The 20,503-nt window shown below is 37.8% G+C and overlaps 1 protein-coding gene across 3 annotated transcripts in view; it reads right to left on the bottom strand.

Annotated features, from left to right (window-relative positions):
• Positions 1 to 246: 246 nt before the first annotated feature.
• LOC104212098 (bifunctional 3-dehydroquinate dehydratase/shikimate dehydrogenase, chloroplastic-like) overlaps positions 247 to 20,503 on the bottom strand; it is a 32,630-nt gene continuing 12,373 nt past the window's right edge. For 2 of the 3 annotated variants that reach the window (XM_070154561.1, XM_070154491.1), the window contains exons 3-11: positions 18,991 to 19,096; positions 18,250 to 18,477; positions 4,064 to 4,410; positions 3,701 to 3,764; positions 3,452 to 3,557; positions 3,226 to 3,363; positions 2,948 to 3,096; positions 805 to 967; positions 247 to 703 (exon numbers count right to left, since the gene is read on the bottom strand). In XM_070154561.1, coding sequence (XP_070010662.1) covers positions 663 to 703; positions 805 to 967; positions 2,948 to 3,096; positions 3,226 to 3,363; positions 3,452 to 3,557; positions 3,701 to 3,764; positions 4,064 to 4,410; positions 18,250 to 18,477; positions 18,991 to 19,096 — 1,342 coding nt within the window. In that variant the 3' untranslated portion in view covers positions 247 to 662. The remainder of the gene's footprint in view (positions 704 to 804; positions 968 to 2,947; positions 3,097 to 3,225; positions 3,364 to 3,451; positions 3,558 to 3,700; positions 3,765 to 4,063; positions 4,411 to 18,249; positions 18,478 to 18,990; positions 19,097 to 20,503) is intronic. The other variant, XM_070154529.1, reaches the window with a different exon arrangement.

Genomic DNA, 20,503 nt, shown 5'->3' with positions numbered 1-20,503 from the left:
AATCAAACCAAACCACAATCGAGTTTTTTTCCTGGTTTGGTGCAGTTTATCGGTTTTCTTTGTACACTCCTACTTAAAACATGGCAAATGGCCCGGCTAAGCCTGGAAATGGACCAACCCAACCTGGAAAAGTGGGACCGGCACGCAGACGGGGACCTGGATTGGCTAAAACTCAAACATGCAGTAGACCACGCTTGCTACTAAAAAGTTCAAATAAATCAAAGTTGCATTCCCAAGACAATGAACTCAAGTAAAAAAATGTTTTGATGTGATACAAATCATACAATAATGTGACAAGATTTAATAATAATGATAATCAAGAGGAATTCCAAGTATGGGGTCACAATGAGAAACACTGATACATCTGTGTTTAATGAAAGCACAATTAGAGATACCATAGTTGTCAAAGAATGAAGTGCTACAAGAGTCTAATATAAGCCAGAATGACGGCGATTGTCCACTGGTATGTCTGACTGCCTTTTCTGAACATCCTCAAGAATTTGTTTTGGTGAAAATCACGATTTACCTGGAACGAATTAATTCTTCCGAAGCACAAATGGTAGGGCAGAGGAATCTAAGACCATTGCTATCACACAACTATGTAGGATTTAGGAGGAAAAGTAACTAGCAGGCCGCATTGAAAAGGGAAAGAGACCTTGCTCTCAATATCCAGCCATAATTTTCTTGAAAAGTTCCTTTGGAGCTGGAGTTTCAAGAGAAGAATCACCACACGAAAAGGATAATCAGTGCTAGTGTTATGCCATGACCACACAAGTTGAGGAATGAATTTTTCTTAAAAATTACCTGGCAACCCTGTAAATCTCTCATATTGTTCATATGCCTGGCCGATAAACATTTCAACTCCTGTTACAATTTTTACTCCACTCTCGTGAGCTTCCCGCAAGAGTCTAGTGATTTTGGGCGTATAAACAGCATCAAATACAAGTGAGTAGTACCTCAAAGCTTCCTGTAATTTGGAAGCAGTTCATAGAAATTTAAACAACGTTTTATCAGTCCAAATAGCATGTAGGAGCGTGAAGCAAAAAATATACGTCTATTTAAATAAGAAGAAGAATCTTAGATGAGAGGAACCGGTTTCAGGAATAGTGATGTAAATTGACATTAAACCTACACAAGGTCACATACAGAAAACGGACACCCCAGTATAGAATGTAGCTGAAAAGTTCCATTAGCAAAGAGGAGGCACATTTTGAAGTTAGCACTGAAGAATATCTTATGGGAAGCTAACTGTCATTGAGATGCTCAAGAATGTGGTACACGTCTGTTTAACATTTTTTATCCTCCTTATAGCTGTTGATGCTAAGTTCAAGTTACCAGAAAGATATCTTGCTCATGTTTAAATAGACATCAATAATAGTTTCTCATTTGATCCGCTTCACTTTTCAAAATCATAAAATTGCAGTTATATCCAAAACCTGAGTGGCTAGCGTGCAGCTAAGTTCATGCCCAGAGTTACGTTTTACTATCCACAAGTAGAAGATGTAAGGAGTTTAACAAGAGCTTCTTGTGAATCAAGATTGGATGACAGTGTGTGTGCATGTATTGGTTAAGAAGATTGGCTAACAGTATACTAGTCTTTATGTTATTGGCTGCAAGCCTGCAACGACCTAGCAACATGGAGATTTATTCTTTTCGCCACAAATTCTCTGCCCCCGACCATATGTTCTATCAATTTCATGGGCTTTTCTGCTGAAAATAGTGTATCCAGCTTCCTCGGGACCAAAGTTAGTTCTTTCTGACCCACAGAAATGTCGAACTTAAGCATGCATTTTGTCTGCCTTATAGCAAATAAAGCATGACTTATTTGCTGCAGTTGAAATGCCAGTTATCAGCCCACATCTTATATCAAACCCGTCAACAACACCCTACTTCAACAGCAGCAGCATTAGAACCACTTAACAATGAGTAAAGCTCAGATTGAAAGCAGCAGGCCATGATCTTGAAGTGGTTTCTTATAACCACTTCCATTTCTGACAGAACAGGTCTTATCCCGTTATTATTCAAATGGAACAAATCACCAAAATATTCCTTACATAGACCAGATATTCTGTTTAAACCACTCATGGCATGCCATTCCTCGAAGAACCGAAGAACAGAGGAGGATGTTTGAGATTGTGAGCCATGACAAGGTACATAATTTTTTTTATAAGGACAACAGAAAAGGGTCAAAACTACCCCTATCGTTTGATATTGTGCCGTTAGCCGGAGGGGTAAATTTAAGCCCAAAGTTAATGTTGTGTGTGTTTATGGACCAAAAGGTGGACGGAGGGTAATTTTAAACCATTTACAAAACGATAGTGGTAGTTTTGACCTTTTCCGTAAGGACAATAAAGGTATATATTTAGAGACATCATATGTTGACTAGGCAGGTTTGAAAGGCCTGCAATTGGGTTCTTTAACTTAAAGAAGGTTGATATCAATCTATATGGGAATTAGGATTACACACACATTATGGTCCAGAACATATATACACTTTCCTCAAGCTTCTTAATTTCTTTATGATCAAAACCAAAGAACAACTCATATTCTGTTGCTACTTTTGTGAGAAAGATATAAGCAACAAATATAGTTACCAAACATAGACTTCTTTACAAAGATACTTCAGGTTTATGAACCCTCTGAGAAAACAGTGAAACACAGAGAAGCAATTCTCGAATGCTGGGGATGAGCTAATTGAGGGGGGGGGGAGGGGGGAATTCCAAGAAAAAAAATAAGAAAAAAAAGGGATCCCCCCCCCACCCCCCAAAAGAAAATGAAATTGAAATACTCCATTCCCTTCTAATTTATAAAGCTTGTATTCTTAATACTGAACCCTCTTTGTTTACCCATACTGTGCATGATATTAACGATGCAGCTGTTCAACTAATAAGACATGGATTCAATAATAAGTTGTTCTATCTAAGACAAGTAATGCAAGGACGCAAACCTTAAAGATTGGTGTATCATCAACCTTTGGTTGCATGCCAATGGAGGTGGTATTTGCAAGAATCATGTCATTTTCTGGATGGAAATTGCTAAGCTCGTCAAGAGACAAAGCCTGACCTCCAACTACATCAGCAAGTTCTCTCGCTCGTTCTTCAAGTAATCAGACAGCACATAAATACAAAGTAACATAGTCAACCTCCAAATCAATACCAGAGTAAAGGGACTAAGCAATGATAATAAGAACTTCAGCAATTGTCATTAGCTACACGGAATTACTACCATAGGTACGGTTAGCAATCACCACCCGAGCCCCCTTTTCCTTTGCACCATAAGCAAGTGCCTTGCCAGCGCCACCAGCACCAATGACCACAAATAATTTACCAGCTAAGGGAGACCCAGACATACTAGGCTGTGAGCCTGTCCAAGGAAATAACAAAGCTCAAACATTAAGAAGCTCTAACTTCGGAAAAGGATGTTTGTTTGTAGCTGATAAAATGATTCTGACCTTGCAACGCTTCTTCAATGGCGGAGATTGCACCCACATAGTCTGTATTGCAACCAAACAACTTCCCATCAGGTCGCCTTACGACACAATTGACAGCCCCTATTAACTGCAGAATAATTGAGAACCAAGTAATTGCATGTGATATGACAAATCATCAGAATATTTTGTAATATTGACCCCTGTAAAAATACAAACAAATAAAAGAAACAACAGCTGAAAGGCATTACAAAATCATGTTATAACTAATACCTTAGCGGTAGGATCAACTTCATCACAGCAGTCAACAATGGCTTCCTTGTGAGGAATTGTACAGCTGCACAACATAAAGTTGCATAACTACTTCTAAACATGTATATGAATTATATTTATTAGGCAAGGCCGACACACACACAAATTTGGAAAAACACAAGGATGACCTACGGAAAAAACAAATAAACAGAAAGCAAAACATAAAAGAAAAATCTAGTACGTTCAACCCCATGAGATATGGTATATACATGTACATATACATGATACTTTCTAAGCTGTGAGAAAGGGGTAATTTGGCATGACTACCCTGATGAAATTAAAATACATCTGTGTAAAATACCAGTTTCTGTTTTGAGAGCAAACCTGAAGCCAGCAAAATCTAAAGATGAGTAAGTCCGAAAGAAATTTGCAACATCATCAACCAGCAAAGGCATATAAACACCATTAAACCCAACTGATCTGAAAGCTTCATTATACAATAAAGGTGATTTGCTATGGCTAACAGGCTTCCCGATAATGCCAAATATTCTGGTATCTGGTCCCAACTGTCTGAAATTGTATATATTCAAAAGATCTTTAATTGTTGGTTGCCCAGGAGCCGAAACCTTTCCCACTTCAAGAGTACCAAATGTGAGGTATCCACCAAATTTTGGACAAAGTATTCGAGACATCAAACCCTTCTCTCCCATGACCATGGCTATTATTGGTACCTATTTGAACAAAGTGCAAAAAATGCATTAACGTTTAATCATGAGAAGCATCTCAGAATGCAAGCAAGCTCATGTTAGATCTAATTTTAATGATGCAAATAATATATCTGTGCAGGAAATCAATTACAGAAGAACAAGGAATCAAGGAGCTACTACAAGATTATTGAAGTCAATCTGGATGCTTTAAGGAAAGAAATCAATCGACAAAGATTGCGAATCAGTCAGCAAAGATTACGGACAGCTGCGATGGAAAGAATCAAGCAAGCCTAAACTTAAGGCATTAATCAAGGCCAGCACATTCAAATCCGGGAGATTGAAGCAGTCAAACAACATCGAAGATTCTGTAAGAAGAGTAGCTTGAGCGGCTAATTTCGGAAGGACCAACAATCAAGGAGCAAACCCTAATCATTAACAACTGTAGAAGGAAAGCTGTAAATTTCCTCCCATCAAGGAAGAGCAACGGCAGGCAATCTTATTCTTGGAAAGAATCAATCTCTTTCCAAGGATCAAATCTCTTGGGTTGTCAAGTCAGCAAACGGTCTTCACCAAAGTATTTATACTCAGCATCAAGCCTTAGACAAATATACTTTGATCGAACCAAAAATCCTCTCTTTATTCTACTGCAAACAAACATTGTAGTTCTCTAAGATCTCCTGTGTAACAAGTCAAAGAAAAAAGGAGAGTACAACACGGGTGAGGCATTGTATCAAAAAAGACGAGTGTTATAGGAACTGAGCTATCACGTCATTTCCATTGTACTCGGAGAAACGCATTTACTAAAGAGAAATCCCTTGCAACCCAAGGAGACTGGACAAGGATTCACATTGAATCCGAACCAGTATAAAATTCCGGTGTCTTTAATTCCTGCATTTACTTTCTGTGTTTTATATTCTGCTACTATAACTGTTAGGTTATTGCATCTAGTCGACTAATTGACAAACCAGTCAACTAATAGAGATTAAGTTTAAAAATATACAATTCACCCCCTTCCCCCTTCTTGTACTTTCAATTGGTATCAGAACAAGGCTCACATTCTACTTTTTGCTTAACAGCTTTTGAGAAAAGATCATGGTAAATCAAGTTATCATAGGAGCTCTCTTTCAGGAAGGAACTTCACAAGTTAGACCACCACACCTCAATGGACAACATTTTTCTCATTGGAAAGTGCGTATGGAGATCTTTGCCAAGGCTTATGACGTTAAAGTTTGGAGAGTCGTCAAAAAGGGGAACTATCCCTTACCAGTTGCTACTCCACCACTTGTTGATCCTGAAGATATAGATTCATATACAAAAGAGCAAATGGAAGTGGTACAAGTTAACAATAAAGCGAGAAATCTGCTTCACAATGCTATAAGTGGTGAAGAATATGAAAAAATCTCTAGCTGTGACACAGCCAAAGAAATGTTGGACAAGCTTGAGGTTACATACGAAGGAACCAACAAAGTAAAGGAAACACATATTAACGTGTTGGTTCATGATTACGAACTCTTCTCAATGAAAGAAGGAGAATCTATTGAATAGATGTTTGCCAGATTCAACAAAATAATTAGCGATCTAAAGGCATTTGGCAAGCCATATACTAGTGGTGATCAAGTTAGAAAAATTCTCAGAAGTCTGCCAACCACTTGGCAGACCAAAGTAGTCACACTGGAATCTCAGGATCTAAACAAATTATCATATGATGAACTACGAGGAGAACTCAAAGCCTTTGAAAAGACGCATCTCAAGAAGACTAGTCAAGAAGAAAAAAAGAAAATAGTTGCATTCAAGGCTTCAACTGAAATAGCTGAAAACGAAATTGATGATGATCCTGAAGCTCTACAAGAAGAGATTGCTATGCTATCGAGAAACATGGATGGCTTAATGACAAGATTCAGAAATACAAAGAAAGGGAGAATTCCACCAAGACGATCCAGGCAATACAACGAACAAGACAAGAATGATGGAAAATGCTATAAGTGTGGAAGATTTTGACACATTCAAGCTGAGTGCCGAGAACTAAAAAGAAAAAACTCTAGAGGCTTTAACAAAAACAAATCTTTTGGAAGCTGGAGTGATGAGGACAGTTCAAACCACGAAGAGATAGCAAATCTTTACTTCATGACGATTCTAGAAAACGAAATGAACAAATCCTCAGGATGCTGGACAGATGAGGACACTTCAGATGATGAAAATGAAAACTGTTTCATGGCACGAGGTGAAACAAGTGAGGTAAGATCTTATAACTGTGAAAGATGCAATGAATTGCAGGATATTCTTGATTTAACTTTGAAAGAGTCTCAAAAAATGATGAATGAGCTTAAGAGACTAAATAAAGAGGTTAAAGACTGGAAATTCAAACATGAAGTATGTGAAATTGAAAAAGAAGTACTTCAAGAAGAGTTTGAGGAATTGCAAATGCAACTTAATGGCATGTGCAAATCCACCAGTCACAGTTCTGTCAGGTCAAACCAGACGACTTACAAGTCAACTGGAAAAGGACCAGCCAGAACAAAGTCCACTAGTACTAACACTAATGAAAGACCTAATGGTGGGTCAGAAGTTACGTGTCACTACTGTAACAAAAGTGGGCACAAATATTCTTTTTGTCGCTTTCGTAAAGCAAACGTTTCAGGATGGGTTTGGAAACCAAAAAACAATTCTTAATCTAGCAATACTAACCCTCCAGGACCCAAGCAAGCTTGGGTACCTAAAAGAAAGTAATCATTTTGTTTTGTAGGAACACCACAGAATAAGCCGCAAAGGAAAATGGTATCTAGACAGTGCATGTTCCAGTCATATGACAGGCGACAAAAACCTGTTCAAAGAAGTTACAAAAATTGATGGAGAAAGCATTAAGTTTGGGGATGACTCAAAAGGTAAAATAATCGGTACTGGAACAATTCCCTTCAATAACAACTGTGACATCACTGAAGTTTATCTCGTCGATGGACTCAACTACAACCTCCTGAGCATAAGTCAACTATGCGACTCAGGATATGAGGTAAATTTAACAAAACAGGTTGTGCTATTGAAGACAAATCAGGTAAAATAGTCCTTCCTGGAAAAAGATATGGAAATGTTTATATCCTTGATGGTTTTGAAAAGATAGATGGTCATATTTGCTTAACGTCTATGTCTGATGATCCACGGTTATGGCATAGGAAACTTGGTCATGCTAGCATGCATTTAATAGAAAAATTGTCCAAACATGTGTTAGTTGTTAGCCTACCCAAACTAAATTTTTCTAGAACCCATATCTGTGATGCATGTCAAATTGGTAAGCAGACCAAAAACTCTTTCAAAAATAAAGATATTGTATCTACTTCTAAACCTTTGCAATTGCTTCATATGGATTTATTTGGGCCTACTAGAACTGCAAGTATAGGAGGAAAGAGATGTGCTTTTGTTATTGTTGATGATTATTCACATTTCAATTGGGTAATTTTCTTATCTCATAAGGATGAAGCATTAAGAAATTTTGAAGTTTTCTGCAAAAAAGGTTGAAAGAGAAAAGGAATATCTGATCTCAACAATTCAGAGTGATCATGGAAGAAAATTTGAAAGTAGAGCATTTGAAAATTTCTGTAATGATCAGGGATACACTCATAATTTCTCTGCACCACGATCACCACAACAGAATGGGGTTGTAGAAAGAAAAAACAGAACCCTCCAAGATATGGCAAGAACCATGTTACTAGATCATTCACTGCCAAATCATTTTTGGGCAGAAGGTGTAAGTACAGCATGTCATATTCTCAACCGATGTCTCATAAGGCCCATTCTGAAGAAGACTCCCTATGAATTATGGGAAGGTAAACGTCCCAATATCAGTTACTTTCATCCCTTCGGAAGTAAGTGTTTTATTCACAATAACGGTAAGGACAACCTTGGAAAATTCGATCCAAGAAGTGATGAAGGTATTTTTCTGGGTTACTCATTAAATAGTAGATCTTTTAGAGTCTATAATAAACTCACATTATATGTGGAAGAATTTGTACATGTTATATTCGATGAAAATAATCCCTTCGTCGAGAAAGGAATTACTGCAGGTGATGAAGATCAAGCTCAAGAAATTCAGGAAACAAGCAAATCTCAAGAGTCAACAGATATATCTGCTACGATAGAGTCAACTAATGAAATCAATAGTAGTGTACCAGATAGTGCTGTATGGTGGGCCGGGCTGGGACCGGGACCGGACCGGGCCCGCGGTCCTAACGGGCTAAACGGGCCTGGTGGGCCGGTCCTTAATGGTGCAAAAAGCCCGGGGCGGGCCGGGTATGATAAAATAGCCCACGAGCCCGGGACCGGCTGGCGGGCCTGGGCCGGTCTTACCGGGCCTAACGGCTATTTCAAAAATTAAAAAAGTAGTCGTTGGGCTGCAATTTTGACCGTTTGGAACTTTCAGAAATAGTCATTTGGCCCCCACACTTTATATAATTACACTTTTTCTCAATTCTCAACTATAAATACTCCCTCATTCTTTCATTTTTACTCACCAATTCATCAATCTCTCTACTATAATTGCTTATTTTATTGTTGAAATTTCGTGAAAAATTGTGAAGTTGGTGAATTGAAGTATTCAAGTCTTCAACGATTTTCAATTTTCAAGAAGTTGTTCGGCAATTCGGTAAACGCGTTCCAACTCTTAAGTTTTAATATTATAGTTTTGTTAGTTTTATTTAGTATAATTATAATTAATATGGCATTTTCTTTGAAAAATATTTTTGGTGGTAAGGGTAAAGCTAAAACTGGTGAAAGTAGTGGCCAACCTACTACCCTTCCCCCGGCTCCCCGACCCAGACCTAGTAGACGTCCTGCTGCTCCTATTATTCTTGATAATGATAACCCCTGTTTTCAATTTTCCGATAGTCAATTTTGCCATAATGTTGCACCAGGTGAAAATTTAGATGATGAAACTATGAATGCTCTTTATCCTAATGAAACTATCTTTGAAAATGAGGATGAAGATGAAACCCAACCGGATTTAGATGATACACCTACTAGTCATGTTAATAACCCAACTGATGTACCGCCCGACCCACCTGTAGAAACCCCTAGTTTTAATAGACAACCTCCTAAACGCCTAGAAACATCATTAGTTTGGAATTTTTTTACTCAAGTAAGAGAACAAAATAAGGCTAAGTGTAAAACATGTGGGAAATTACTGGCGCATAAATATACTGGAGACCGTAGCGGCACGGGTAGTTTGACTAGGCACATAAAAACACACCCTAGAGATAAAGTTAGATATTTACAAATGAAAGCGCAGCTAAGAGGGAACACATGTAGATTCTGATGTTAACCCTAGTACAGGTTCAAATCTAGTTCAACCAGGAATTAACACTGTGACCGGAGGTATTTTATATTACGATCCAAATAGAGATCGTGAAGAATTAGCAAAGATGGTTACCGTTATGTGCTTACCCTATTCTTTTCCTTCTAATCCTAATTGGGTGCATTATATTAGAAGAGTTTTTAATCCTACTTATAAAGGTTGGCCTCGCGCAACAGTTAAGAGCGATATTTATAAATATAAACATGAATATGAACAATATTTGCGGTATTTATTTACTCATATAACTAATCGGATTTCTATTACTACTGATATTGGTAGAAGTGGTAATGATTGTGATTATCTAACTGTTACAAGTCATTGGATAGATGAGGAGTGGACAATGCAAAAATGCATTATTGCGTATAGAATAATTAATTCATGTCACACAGGTAAGTTTATAGCTAACACTGTTGCAGATATTTGTAGATATTTTTGCTTTAGAGATAAAATAATGGCAATTTCTATGGATAATGCTGCTAGTAACACTAGTGCTATAGGCATACTTACAACAACACTAAATCCTGCATTTAGGAATATATTCCATGTTAGATGTATTTGTCATATTTATCATTTAATTGTCGGTGATGGTATGCGAATTTTAAATTTAGAAATTGAAAAGGTTAGAATGGCTCTTAATTGGCTTTTTTATTCAAACCGTAGAAGTAGACTTAGAGAATATTTTAAAAAATGTGATGAATATGGCCTTAGAGAAAGAAAGGTTCCTAAAGCTTGCCCGACTAGATGGAATTGTATGTACGAAAGTTTAGTAGTTGCATATGAATATAGAAACCCCAATTAATGCAACGTTTAATGCTCGGGTAGGTGGTGAGGATGATGATGAAATGTTTACTACTCAAGATTGGACGAATGTTAAAATTCTTATAGATTTTTTAGAACATTTTCAAATTGGTACAAATGCATTTTCTGGGCAATATTATCCTACTATTTCAAACTGTTTAGTTTATATTGCAGCACTATGTGATTTGTTTGTTGAATTTTCGGAGGGTGTGAAAATTTATCAACTTGCTATAAATGAAATGAAAGAAAAGTTTAAAAAATATTTTTTCCCTATCCCTCCTATTTATGGTGTTGCTGCAATGTTAAATCCTACAATGAAATTAGGAGGTCCTCATTTTTTGTACTCAAATATTTATAAGGCTTTAGATCTTTCAAATGAGGAATTTGCTACACTTGCAGATGCAAAAGCCTCAATTAAAATCAATGCTCAAACAATTTATAATGATTATCAACTTGCCTTAGAGCATGCTAGGCCAAATGTTCCAACCCCTACTTCGTCTAGTTCGCAATCGTCTAAAAGAGTTGCGGGTTTAAAAGCACTTAAATCTTGGACGGAGTTTAGGAGTTCTCAAGGTGATAATTATGATGAAACTTCACATCTAAATGAGCTTCAAGTTTATTTGTCGCAGGGACTTGAAAAGGAGAATCCAGACGGCACTTTTGATCTTTTGGAATGGTGGAAGGCAAGGGAAAAACATTTTCCGATTCTTGCAAGGATGGCTCGGGATATTTTATCTATTCAAGCTTCAACTGTTGCATCAGAGAGCGCTTTCAGTCAAGCAAGACTTCAAATAGGTGATCATAAAGCGTCAATGAGGGAGAGCTTGGAAAAATCTGTACTGTTCAGAGATTGGATCCGCTCGGAAAGAAGAAACTTTGGAATTGCGGAATCACAACCGGCGATAGATGAAGCTTATGAAGAAATGGAGGAACTTGCGGAGGATGCTGCTTCGCCCGGAAGTGGTGATGAACAAGCTTCTTTTCCACCACCACCAACGCAACCTCCTCCGAACCTTGAAGGATTTATGAAATTTGTTAGAGATACAATGTAGATTATGGTGTAACTTGTACTTTGGCATATCTTCTTTTAGTTTTTTCCCTTTTAATGGTGGTATTAGTACCTTGTTGTGCTCATTCCATTGGGGGAGGAAGACTAAGAAAGATATGTCATTTTTGGTAATAAAAATTATAAGACATGCCCTTGAATATCTTTTTGCAATATTTTTTTGTCTTTAACTTGCAATTATTTATAAGCTATAATATATATACATAACATACAATATATACTACAAGAAAATATATAAGGTAATATATATACATAACATAACATACTATATATATATCTATACTACAAAACATTATAAGAAATTATATTTGAAAATATATATACATAACATACTATATATAGTATACTATACTAGTATACTATATATATATATTATATATACTATACTAGTATACTATATATACTACAAAACAAGATTTTTCAAAATTCAAAATGAGGGCCCCACCCCCAATGACCACCAACTGCCATATTGCACAAATAGCCGGGGTTTTTTTCAATTTACAAAACTAACCTTCTCTAACACTATAAATACCCCCTCCCTCTTCTTCATTTCAATACTCATTTCTCAATCTAAATTTCTCTCAATCTCTCAATCTCCAATTTTCAAGACTTCAAGTCTCAATCTTAATTTTCAAGTTACATCATGTCTCGTTCGGAAAGAGTGCGCTTATTTGTTTCGCACTACTATGAAGTGCTTGAAGAAAATGAAGAAGGCCAAATATTAGAGTGCAAGAACTGTGGAAGAGTCTTAAATTTTCGTTCAGGGTGTACCACAGGCATTTTAAGGAGGTATATAACGTATTGTGTTGGTGGTATTTATCCGCAAATTCGTCTTTAAGATTTTTCAACAATGTGTTATTTTAAAATTATTAGACGTATTTATGCTTCATGTTGTACTTTCTTATTAATTTATTATGCATGGCAATTTAGTTTTACTATTGTTTTGTTATTTTACTTTTTCATCAAGCACTTTAATAATTAGATTTCTACATATATACTACATATATATTTTTTATATAGCCATGATATGGTTTACAAGAAATTGCCTTAAACAAAAAAAATTTAAAAAAAAAAGCCCGGAAATAAAAAAGCCCGTTAGGCCCGCTAAGTCCACGAGCCCGACCCGTTTAGCCCAGGACCATATGGGCCTAGGCCCGTCACGGGCTGGTTCCACCCGTTGAGCCCACGAAGTCCGGGACCGTGAGGCCCGGGACCGCCAGAGCCCAGGCTCGCTAAGCCCAGGCCCGTTAAGCCCGGCCCATTTAGGCCCGGGCCTGGCCCAGAATACAGCATTAGTACCAGATCATCCAATCGAGTCGACTACTAATGTAGTGCGTCCAAATGAATGGAGAAGCGAGCTTGAATATCCTCAAAAATTCATCATAGGGAATCCAAATGAAGGAATGAAAACCAGAGGAGCTCTCAAAAAGAAAGCAAATGTTGCATTAATCTCTCAGGTTGAACCAAAGAAGATAGAGGAAGCTCTAAAAGATTCAAGTTGGGTTCAAGCAATGCAGGAAGAGTTAGATCAGTTCGGTAAAAATCAGGTGTAGAATCTGATACCCAAGCCTGAAAATATTTCTGTAATCGGAACAAAATGGGTCTTCAAAAACAAATTGAACGAGGATGGAAAGGTCGTAAGGAATAAAGCCAGACTAGTTGCCCAGGGATATTCACAACAGGAAGGAGTCGACTATGACGAAACATTCGCTCCAGTAGCTCGCTTGGAATCCATACGAATTCTTTTGGCATACGCATCATTTAAAGGATTTAGGTTGTTTCAGATGGATGTCAAAAGTGCCTTTTTGAACAGATTTATTGAGGAAGAAGTATACGTGAAACAACCGCCTGCGTTTGTAGATTCAAAGTTTCCCTACCATGTATACAAGCTCACTAAGGCACTATATGGACTGAAGCAAGCTCCACGTGTTTGGTATGATAGACTTAGTTCTTTTCTTGTTGATCATGGCTTCACAAGAGGTAAAGTAGACACTACCTTGTTTATTAAAAGATCATCAGAATGTAATCTCATTATTCAGATTTATGTTGATGATATTATATTTGGTAGCGCTAACCCTCTTATGTGCAAGGAATTTTCAAATCTTATGCAAAGCGAATTCGAAATGAGCATGATGGGAGAGCTAACATTCTTCCTTGGACTCCAAATTCAACAATCTGAAGAAGGAACCTTTATATGTCAGACCAAATACACAAAGGAACTTATTCAAAAATTTGGCATGAGCAATGCAAAATCCATTGGCACACCAATGAGTCCTTCAACAAATCTAGACAAAGATGAACAGGGAATCCCTGTTGATGAAACTAAATATCGTGGAATGATTGGATCATTACTGTATCTGACGGCAAGTCGACCAGATATTATGTTTAGTGTGTGTAAATGTGCCAGGTTTCAGTCAGCTCCTAAGGAATCTCATCTGACTGCAGTGAAGAGAATCATTCGATATCTCATTGGGATTGTATCTCATGGACTATGGTATCCTCGCTCTAACTCTTTTAAATTAGAAAATTTTTCAGATGATAACCTTGTAGGTGATAAGGAAGATAGAAAAAGCACAAGTGGTACATGTCAATTACTTGGAAAGGCATTGATATCCTGGAATAGTAAAAAACAAGCATCAGTTGCATTATCTACTACTGAAGCTGAATACATTGCCATTGGACAATGCTACGCACAATTACTGTGGATGTCCCATCAACTGGGTGACTATGAACTTTCTTTTAAACCTATACAAATTTTTTGTGATAATTCAAGTGTTATTTGTCTTTCAAAAAATCTCATCAAGCATCACTTTATTAGAGATCATGTTCTTAAGGGAGACATAGTAATATCTTTTGTTGGAACTACTGATCAGTTAGCAGATATTTTTACTAAGCCATTATTAGAGGATAGCTTTTGTGCTTTAAGAAAATTACTTGGTATTACTTGCTTAACTAATAACCTATAGGACCTATGTGTACTGCAGATACTTTTACAGGTGTAATGATTGTCCTTTACTCATGCATTAATTACGCCTCCGTTTTTCCCTCTCTTTTTTCTTCTTTCACATCAGTTCGGCGTTCAAAGTTGGAAAGCCAATCATCGCGTCCCTTCAACTGACGCCTTTTCCTTTTCTGTACTCAACCGTCAGAAGTTTCTCTTCTTAAGGCGGAGAACCCCTTTCAGTCACTTTCATCTCTATCATCTAGAAAACCCTTCTCCAAAGCTCCGATCAAACCACTTTCCTTCAATGGCCAAACAACCCAGGAATCCCTCTGCTTCCACCAGAAAAAGTACTCGCTCCAAAGCAAAAACCCCTTCTATGCCCCCAGAACAAGTAGACCTAGGGTCCGACCACTATGAGGGTTTCGTCTCTTCACAGGGAGATTTCTCTGATCATTCTCAAAACTTAGGAGAAAAAGCCCTAGGAAAACGACCCATGGAAGACCCCCCCTGTTTCCTCTACCCCAAAGAAATCCAAGATTGATCTTTCTAGCTCTCTAGAATATGACCTAAATTTCTGGGATTCTCCAAATAGGGATTTCTTCGTTACTCTGAAGGACAAGCCCGTTGTTCATGGAAGGGTAGTCGACCTTGACGACATGGAAGCCCTCAATTGTAAAGTCAAAAACCTCTTTGTTCATCAAGGGTGGGCTAAGTTCCTCTCTATTCCTCCGCCTAAGGTCTATGAACCCCTGGTAAAGATGTTTTATGCTAATCTCCGTTCCAGTAAACCTGACAGGTCGGAATCCTTAGTGTTAGGTAAGCGCATTGTTCTTGATTGTGCCCTGTTTGATTCGCTCTTTCAGTGTCGATGTTCTGGTTTTCCTATGCTTTTCAAAAACACCTGGCCCGATGATTTTGAAATTTTTTTTGACCAAGCCAAACAGTGTATTGCTGAGTATCCCTCTGACTCCCTTCCCAACCAGTTAGGTCCCAATGATGTTAGTTTCGAAACTCGAGTTCTAGCCCACATTGTAGCAACTACTCTGCTTCCCCGCACTGGTTCCTTTTCAACCTTCTCTCAAAGAGACACTTTCTTAGTATACTACCTTGTGACCAAACTCAAAATCAAGTTATCCTCCTGAGTCATTAATTTCATGATTGAAAGTGCTGAAGATCCCACCAGTCTACCCTATGGCATGGTCATCACTCACATTCTGGAAGCGCATCAAATTTCCCTATCCAACTATCCCTTCATTACTGTTTCAAAGTCTTACAATTCTAGAGCTTTTGCAAGTATGGGATATGTGAGTGTGAAGGGCTCCTGGGTTAAGAAGCACGAAGGTGAAGCAACTGTAGAAGGAAAGCTGTAAATTTCCTCCCATCAAGGAAGAGCAACGGCAGGCAATCTTATTCTTGGAAAGAATCAATCTCTTTCCAAGGATCAAATCTCTTGGGTTGTCAAGTCTCGTCAGCAAACGGTCTTCACCAAAGTATTTATACTCAGCATCAAGCCTTAGACAAATATACTTTGATCGAACCAAAAATCCTCTCTTTATTCTACTGCAAACAAACATTGTAGTTCTCTAAGATCTGTTGTGTAACAAGTCAGAGAAAAAAGGAGAATACAACACATTGTATCAAAAGAGACGAGTGTTATAGGAATTGAGCTATCACGTCATTTCCATTGTACTCGGAGAAACGTATTTTCTAAAGAGAAATCCCTTGCAACCCAAGGGGACTAGACTAGGATTCACATTGAATCCGAACCAGTATAAAATTCCGGTGTCTTTAATTCCTGCACTTACTTTCTGTGTTTTATATTTTGCTATTATAACCGTTAGGTTATTGCATCTAGTCAACTAATTGGAGAAACTAATGTATGATGATTTCATTCTTACATTCCAAAGTATGGAAAAACAAAGGAGGTCCACCTTTTATCTCAAATCTAAGCTTTTCAATCTTATTTAGTTCTGAACTAGATCCCGCTTTATCCATTAGGGGGTAAAAGACGACTAGCTTGCCACCACAATATCATTCAAATGAAAAACATACACTATGAATTTCTAAACCAAGCCTCGAAGCTGGACAGTGATTGCAACCAAAAAGAAATCATACACTATGAATTGCTAAACCAAGCCTCGAAGCCGGACAGTGACTGCACCCATTTCATGAGGAGTTACACAATTTTTTTCCCTTTTTAATAACGGTGGTGATCGGGCCAACTTATTCGAACCTCGACTATTCCACCGGGTATGTACCTCCCACCAGCACAAGTACCGAGTAACTTTGTCCACCAAGGCTAAGACAAATGGCTAGAAACCTAGAATTTTGGTGACCGCTGGGATTTGAACCTTGGTCTCTAAGGTATGTATGTACACACTTCATTGGCCACGAGGCCACACCTCTGGGTGCATGATGAGTTACACGTGTGTAATACTAACAATCAATTTTAACCTATTTTCATGTCCATATCTTTATAGATCCAGGCTCAAAATCCAGGAACTTTAAAAAATGATACAAAGATATCTTTATATCTTTATTGGGTGGTTAGGTTCCTGGAGTGTGCATACAATACTTGAACCTAGGTTCGTGTAATTTTCTGCACCAAACTGGAGGGTGGACTACTGGTCCCTGCTTGGTACACTTTTTTTCCTCGTGGCTTATCTAAAGGATTACTTCTTGTCCAATCCATAAGGACAAACAACCCCTTGAATGTAGCCTCCTGACAATGCATAAATCCTTTTACCCTTTTGCTTTATTGCCATCCCAACTGCCCCCCCCCCCCGGAAAAAAAGAGGCTCCACACGATGAATAAATGTTTCCTTTAACCCTTTCTCGTCCACCAAACGCCTACCCCCTAGCGCCCCATCCAGTGACCCCTTCCTCCATGTCAACTTTCCTTTATGCCTGGCTAATTTGCAAAATGGACCATCATCGACAATCGATGGTCATCCGCCCCTCTTATACCCCACTTCCAACTTCCGTGGTCCAAAAATATATTAATGGAATATTTTGTAAATTAAATAGAATTCTTTTCAAATGAAGGGATTATTTTTATATTCAATAGCAGGGTTGCGAGTGTCAGTCTCACAATATTAAGTCCCTAGAGCGGTCCATCCTATTGGGTCTCACCAAATAAAATCCTTCAGCCTTCACTAGAATCCAACGATGTTATAACCCATCATCCACAAATCACCTTATTTCAGCCCAACAACATATAAACAACCTCATCACTTGACATACCGTAAGGCCCCTTAATTGACAAGTGATATCAGATGTCATTCACTTGAGAAAATGTCTCAAAGGCATCGATACATACAACAATATTGATTCCACTATCTACCTTTGAGTTCTTCTTGCAATGGGAAAAATCATCAGATAATTAAGACATTTCATAAACCCCCACCTTTTTCAGGGAGAGAGAGGGAGAGGGAAAGAAAGACAGTTGATTGTGGAATCTATTCTCAATGTCTTTGTCCCTCTCATTGCCCTTAACATATATCTAGGTTAGTAATGTAAACCCGGTCAGAAGTTTATCCAACTATACCTAACTTATTGGTGTGTATGGCCTAATACAAATCTACAAGAGGTAGCCAGCTTCTAGATTCAAACTATTATTATCACGCACCAAATCCAGCTCTGGAGAAACCATGATTTATCACCAAACAAATTTGAAAGCAAGTTATGGCTTGAAAAACTTGCTATACTACTTACGCCGCTTACTTGAGAATGTACAGTAATTTGGAATACACGTGCAACATCCATGATATCCAGTGCAGTTGTTGCAAACTTCACAATGTCAGCTCCAGATGCCTGTATTCTTGCTACTAGATTGCCGAGCTCCTCAGATGATGGTGTATTATCATAGTTGTGAGAAGAAACAATAACTTTGCATTTTGCTGATTTATTTCCATGTAGAGCAGTATTGAACTCGTCAATAGCCTAAAGGAGTGGGAGAAAAAGAAACAAAAAGCATAAGGAAAGCAGCAATTATTATTTATTGATCAAGTGTCCGTTAAAGCAAAAAGGAAGAAGCAATGAAGACTAAAAATACAAAGAATGTCAACTTAAAGCTAAGCAAAGGTTTAGATATCATATATTTAACATTTATATATAATAACCAACAGGAAGTGATCCTTAATTTGCAAAATTGATCAATGTTCCTTCATGCAAGATGCATCACAGGCCACACATTTCAACAAAGACATTCAAAGTCTCAAACAAAGCTGCACACCAATTAAGATGCTTTAAATTTTCTACTATTTAAGCCAAGTTTCTGGAGATACGAACTCAGGTAACCAGATTGATTGGCCTTGCATTCTTATTCTTCTGCTTTAACTGAACTCACATTTGAGGACAATTAGCAGCAGCTACCCAGGGACAGGCCATCATTTTATATTCTATTTTATTTTCTGGGATAAGGTGGGAAGGGCCATTTTGTTTTAGAATCAATACCTTTAGCTCAACATCAATGTAATCAGCTCCCAACTCCATTGCTACTCGAAGTGCATCCAGTCGACTCACTTCATCACCAGCATACTGACCCCCTTCCCAAGTGGGCCTAGAAATGTGGGCAACATAGAAAAATTTTAGAATGCACTTTTCAATGTCTAGAAGTAATAGAAACATTATTTGAAATGTAATAAGAGGAGAACTATAAATCAGGAAGTAGAGCTATAATTATAAAAATAAATTGCAATTATATGTCCCTTCCCCTGACCCAACATATAGCGAGAGCTTAGAGCGTTTGACTGCCCTTTATGGTAAAAGAACAAATATTTGTTATCACTTGTTTGCAACAGCTGCGAAAAATTCTATTATAAGTTTGAACTCAGAGCTAGTCAAGCACAGAATATCTTGCATGAAGACATAGAAGTGTAAGGTCGAAACTGTTTGATAGTGATTACACCAAAAAGCAGCACATGCTTATACTGTTTGTGTTATTGAAGTGTGGTTCACAAATTTCCATGTGAAAACATACATCATAAAACTGAAGAAGCACAGGTTGTTGACGAACAAGAATATCAATAAAAATAAAGAAAATGGCTCATTTAAATTATACTAAGCCAGAAAGAAAAATTAATATCTTTCTGAGTTCATGCAATTGGTGTTCTGGAAAAGCCAGTGATGAGAAAGTCAACTGGTCAAAACTTACATAGAAAAGATCCTAGTGCCATTAATGTCTTCCCGAGTGCACGGACAAATTAGATAAAGTAGCAAGCAACCATACCCCTCTGCCTTTAGGATGGTCTAAGCTAGATTTTAGTGCTCCTTATGCGTGTATCTACAGGATATGTCAGATATTACATTGCTAATACTTACCCCCTGCCTCACACCAAAAATATAGCTGCAAATTGAAGAACATACAGTGCACTAATCAAAAGTGAAGAGGGATCAACCAGGGGAAAGTATTTTCATTATTTTTCATCCTAATTTTAAGGCAAAGCTTGCAAGTGGGGGCTGGTTCTGCGCTCTAATTTGTTGCAATTCAAACTGATGACAAGTTTTAATTGAAAGAAAAGAGATCGCATCTTTTTTTTTCTTGGATAACCGAGAAATCCTCGAGGGCCCGTGGCGCACGGTTCAAAGCTCAGTAGACACTAAGCCCCCTCCCCAGCCCTTATCCACTTAAATACCAGGCTTTTGTTTGTGGCAGAGTTCAAACCCGTGACATGCACCTAACCTGCACATCATGAATTGTGCTCTTACCACTAGCCCAAAGCCCTGGGAGCAAAGATTGCATCTTAACAAATAGGGATGTAACCTTCCATAGCAACAGATAAAAAATATACATTTTCAGTATGAATTTGAACAGAAAAAGGCTTCAAAACAAACTGGAGGATGGAATGTTATAAAACTTCATTGTAAAAATTGGCTAGAGATTCGGTGGAGATTCGACATATCAGTCAATTTCTCTTTTAAACCGATGCATTACACTTCTTTATGAATACAAAATTTTGAAGCTATA

This window comes from Nicotiana sylvestris, chromosome 1 (genome assembly GCF_000393655.2).
Source record: "Nicotiana sylvestris chromosome 1, ASM39365v2, whole genome shotgun sequence".
Taxonomy (NCBI): domain Eukaryota; kingdom Viridiplantae; phylum Streptophyta; class Magnoliopsida; order Solanales; family Solanaceae; genus Nicotiana; species Nicotiana sylvestris.
The sequence above is the reverse complement of the archived record's forward strand: the minus strand, read 5'-3'. Positions and strand labels throughout refer to the sequence as shown.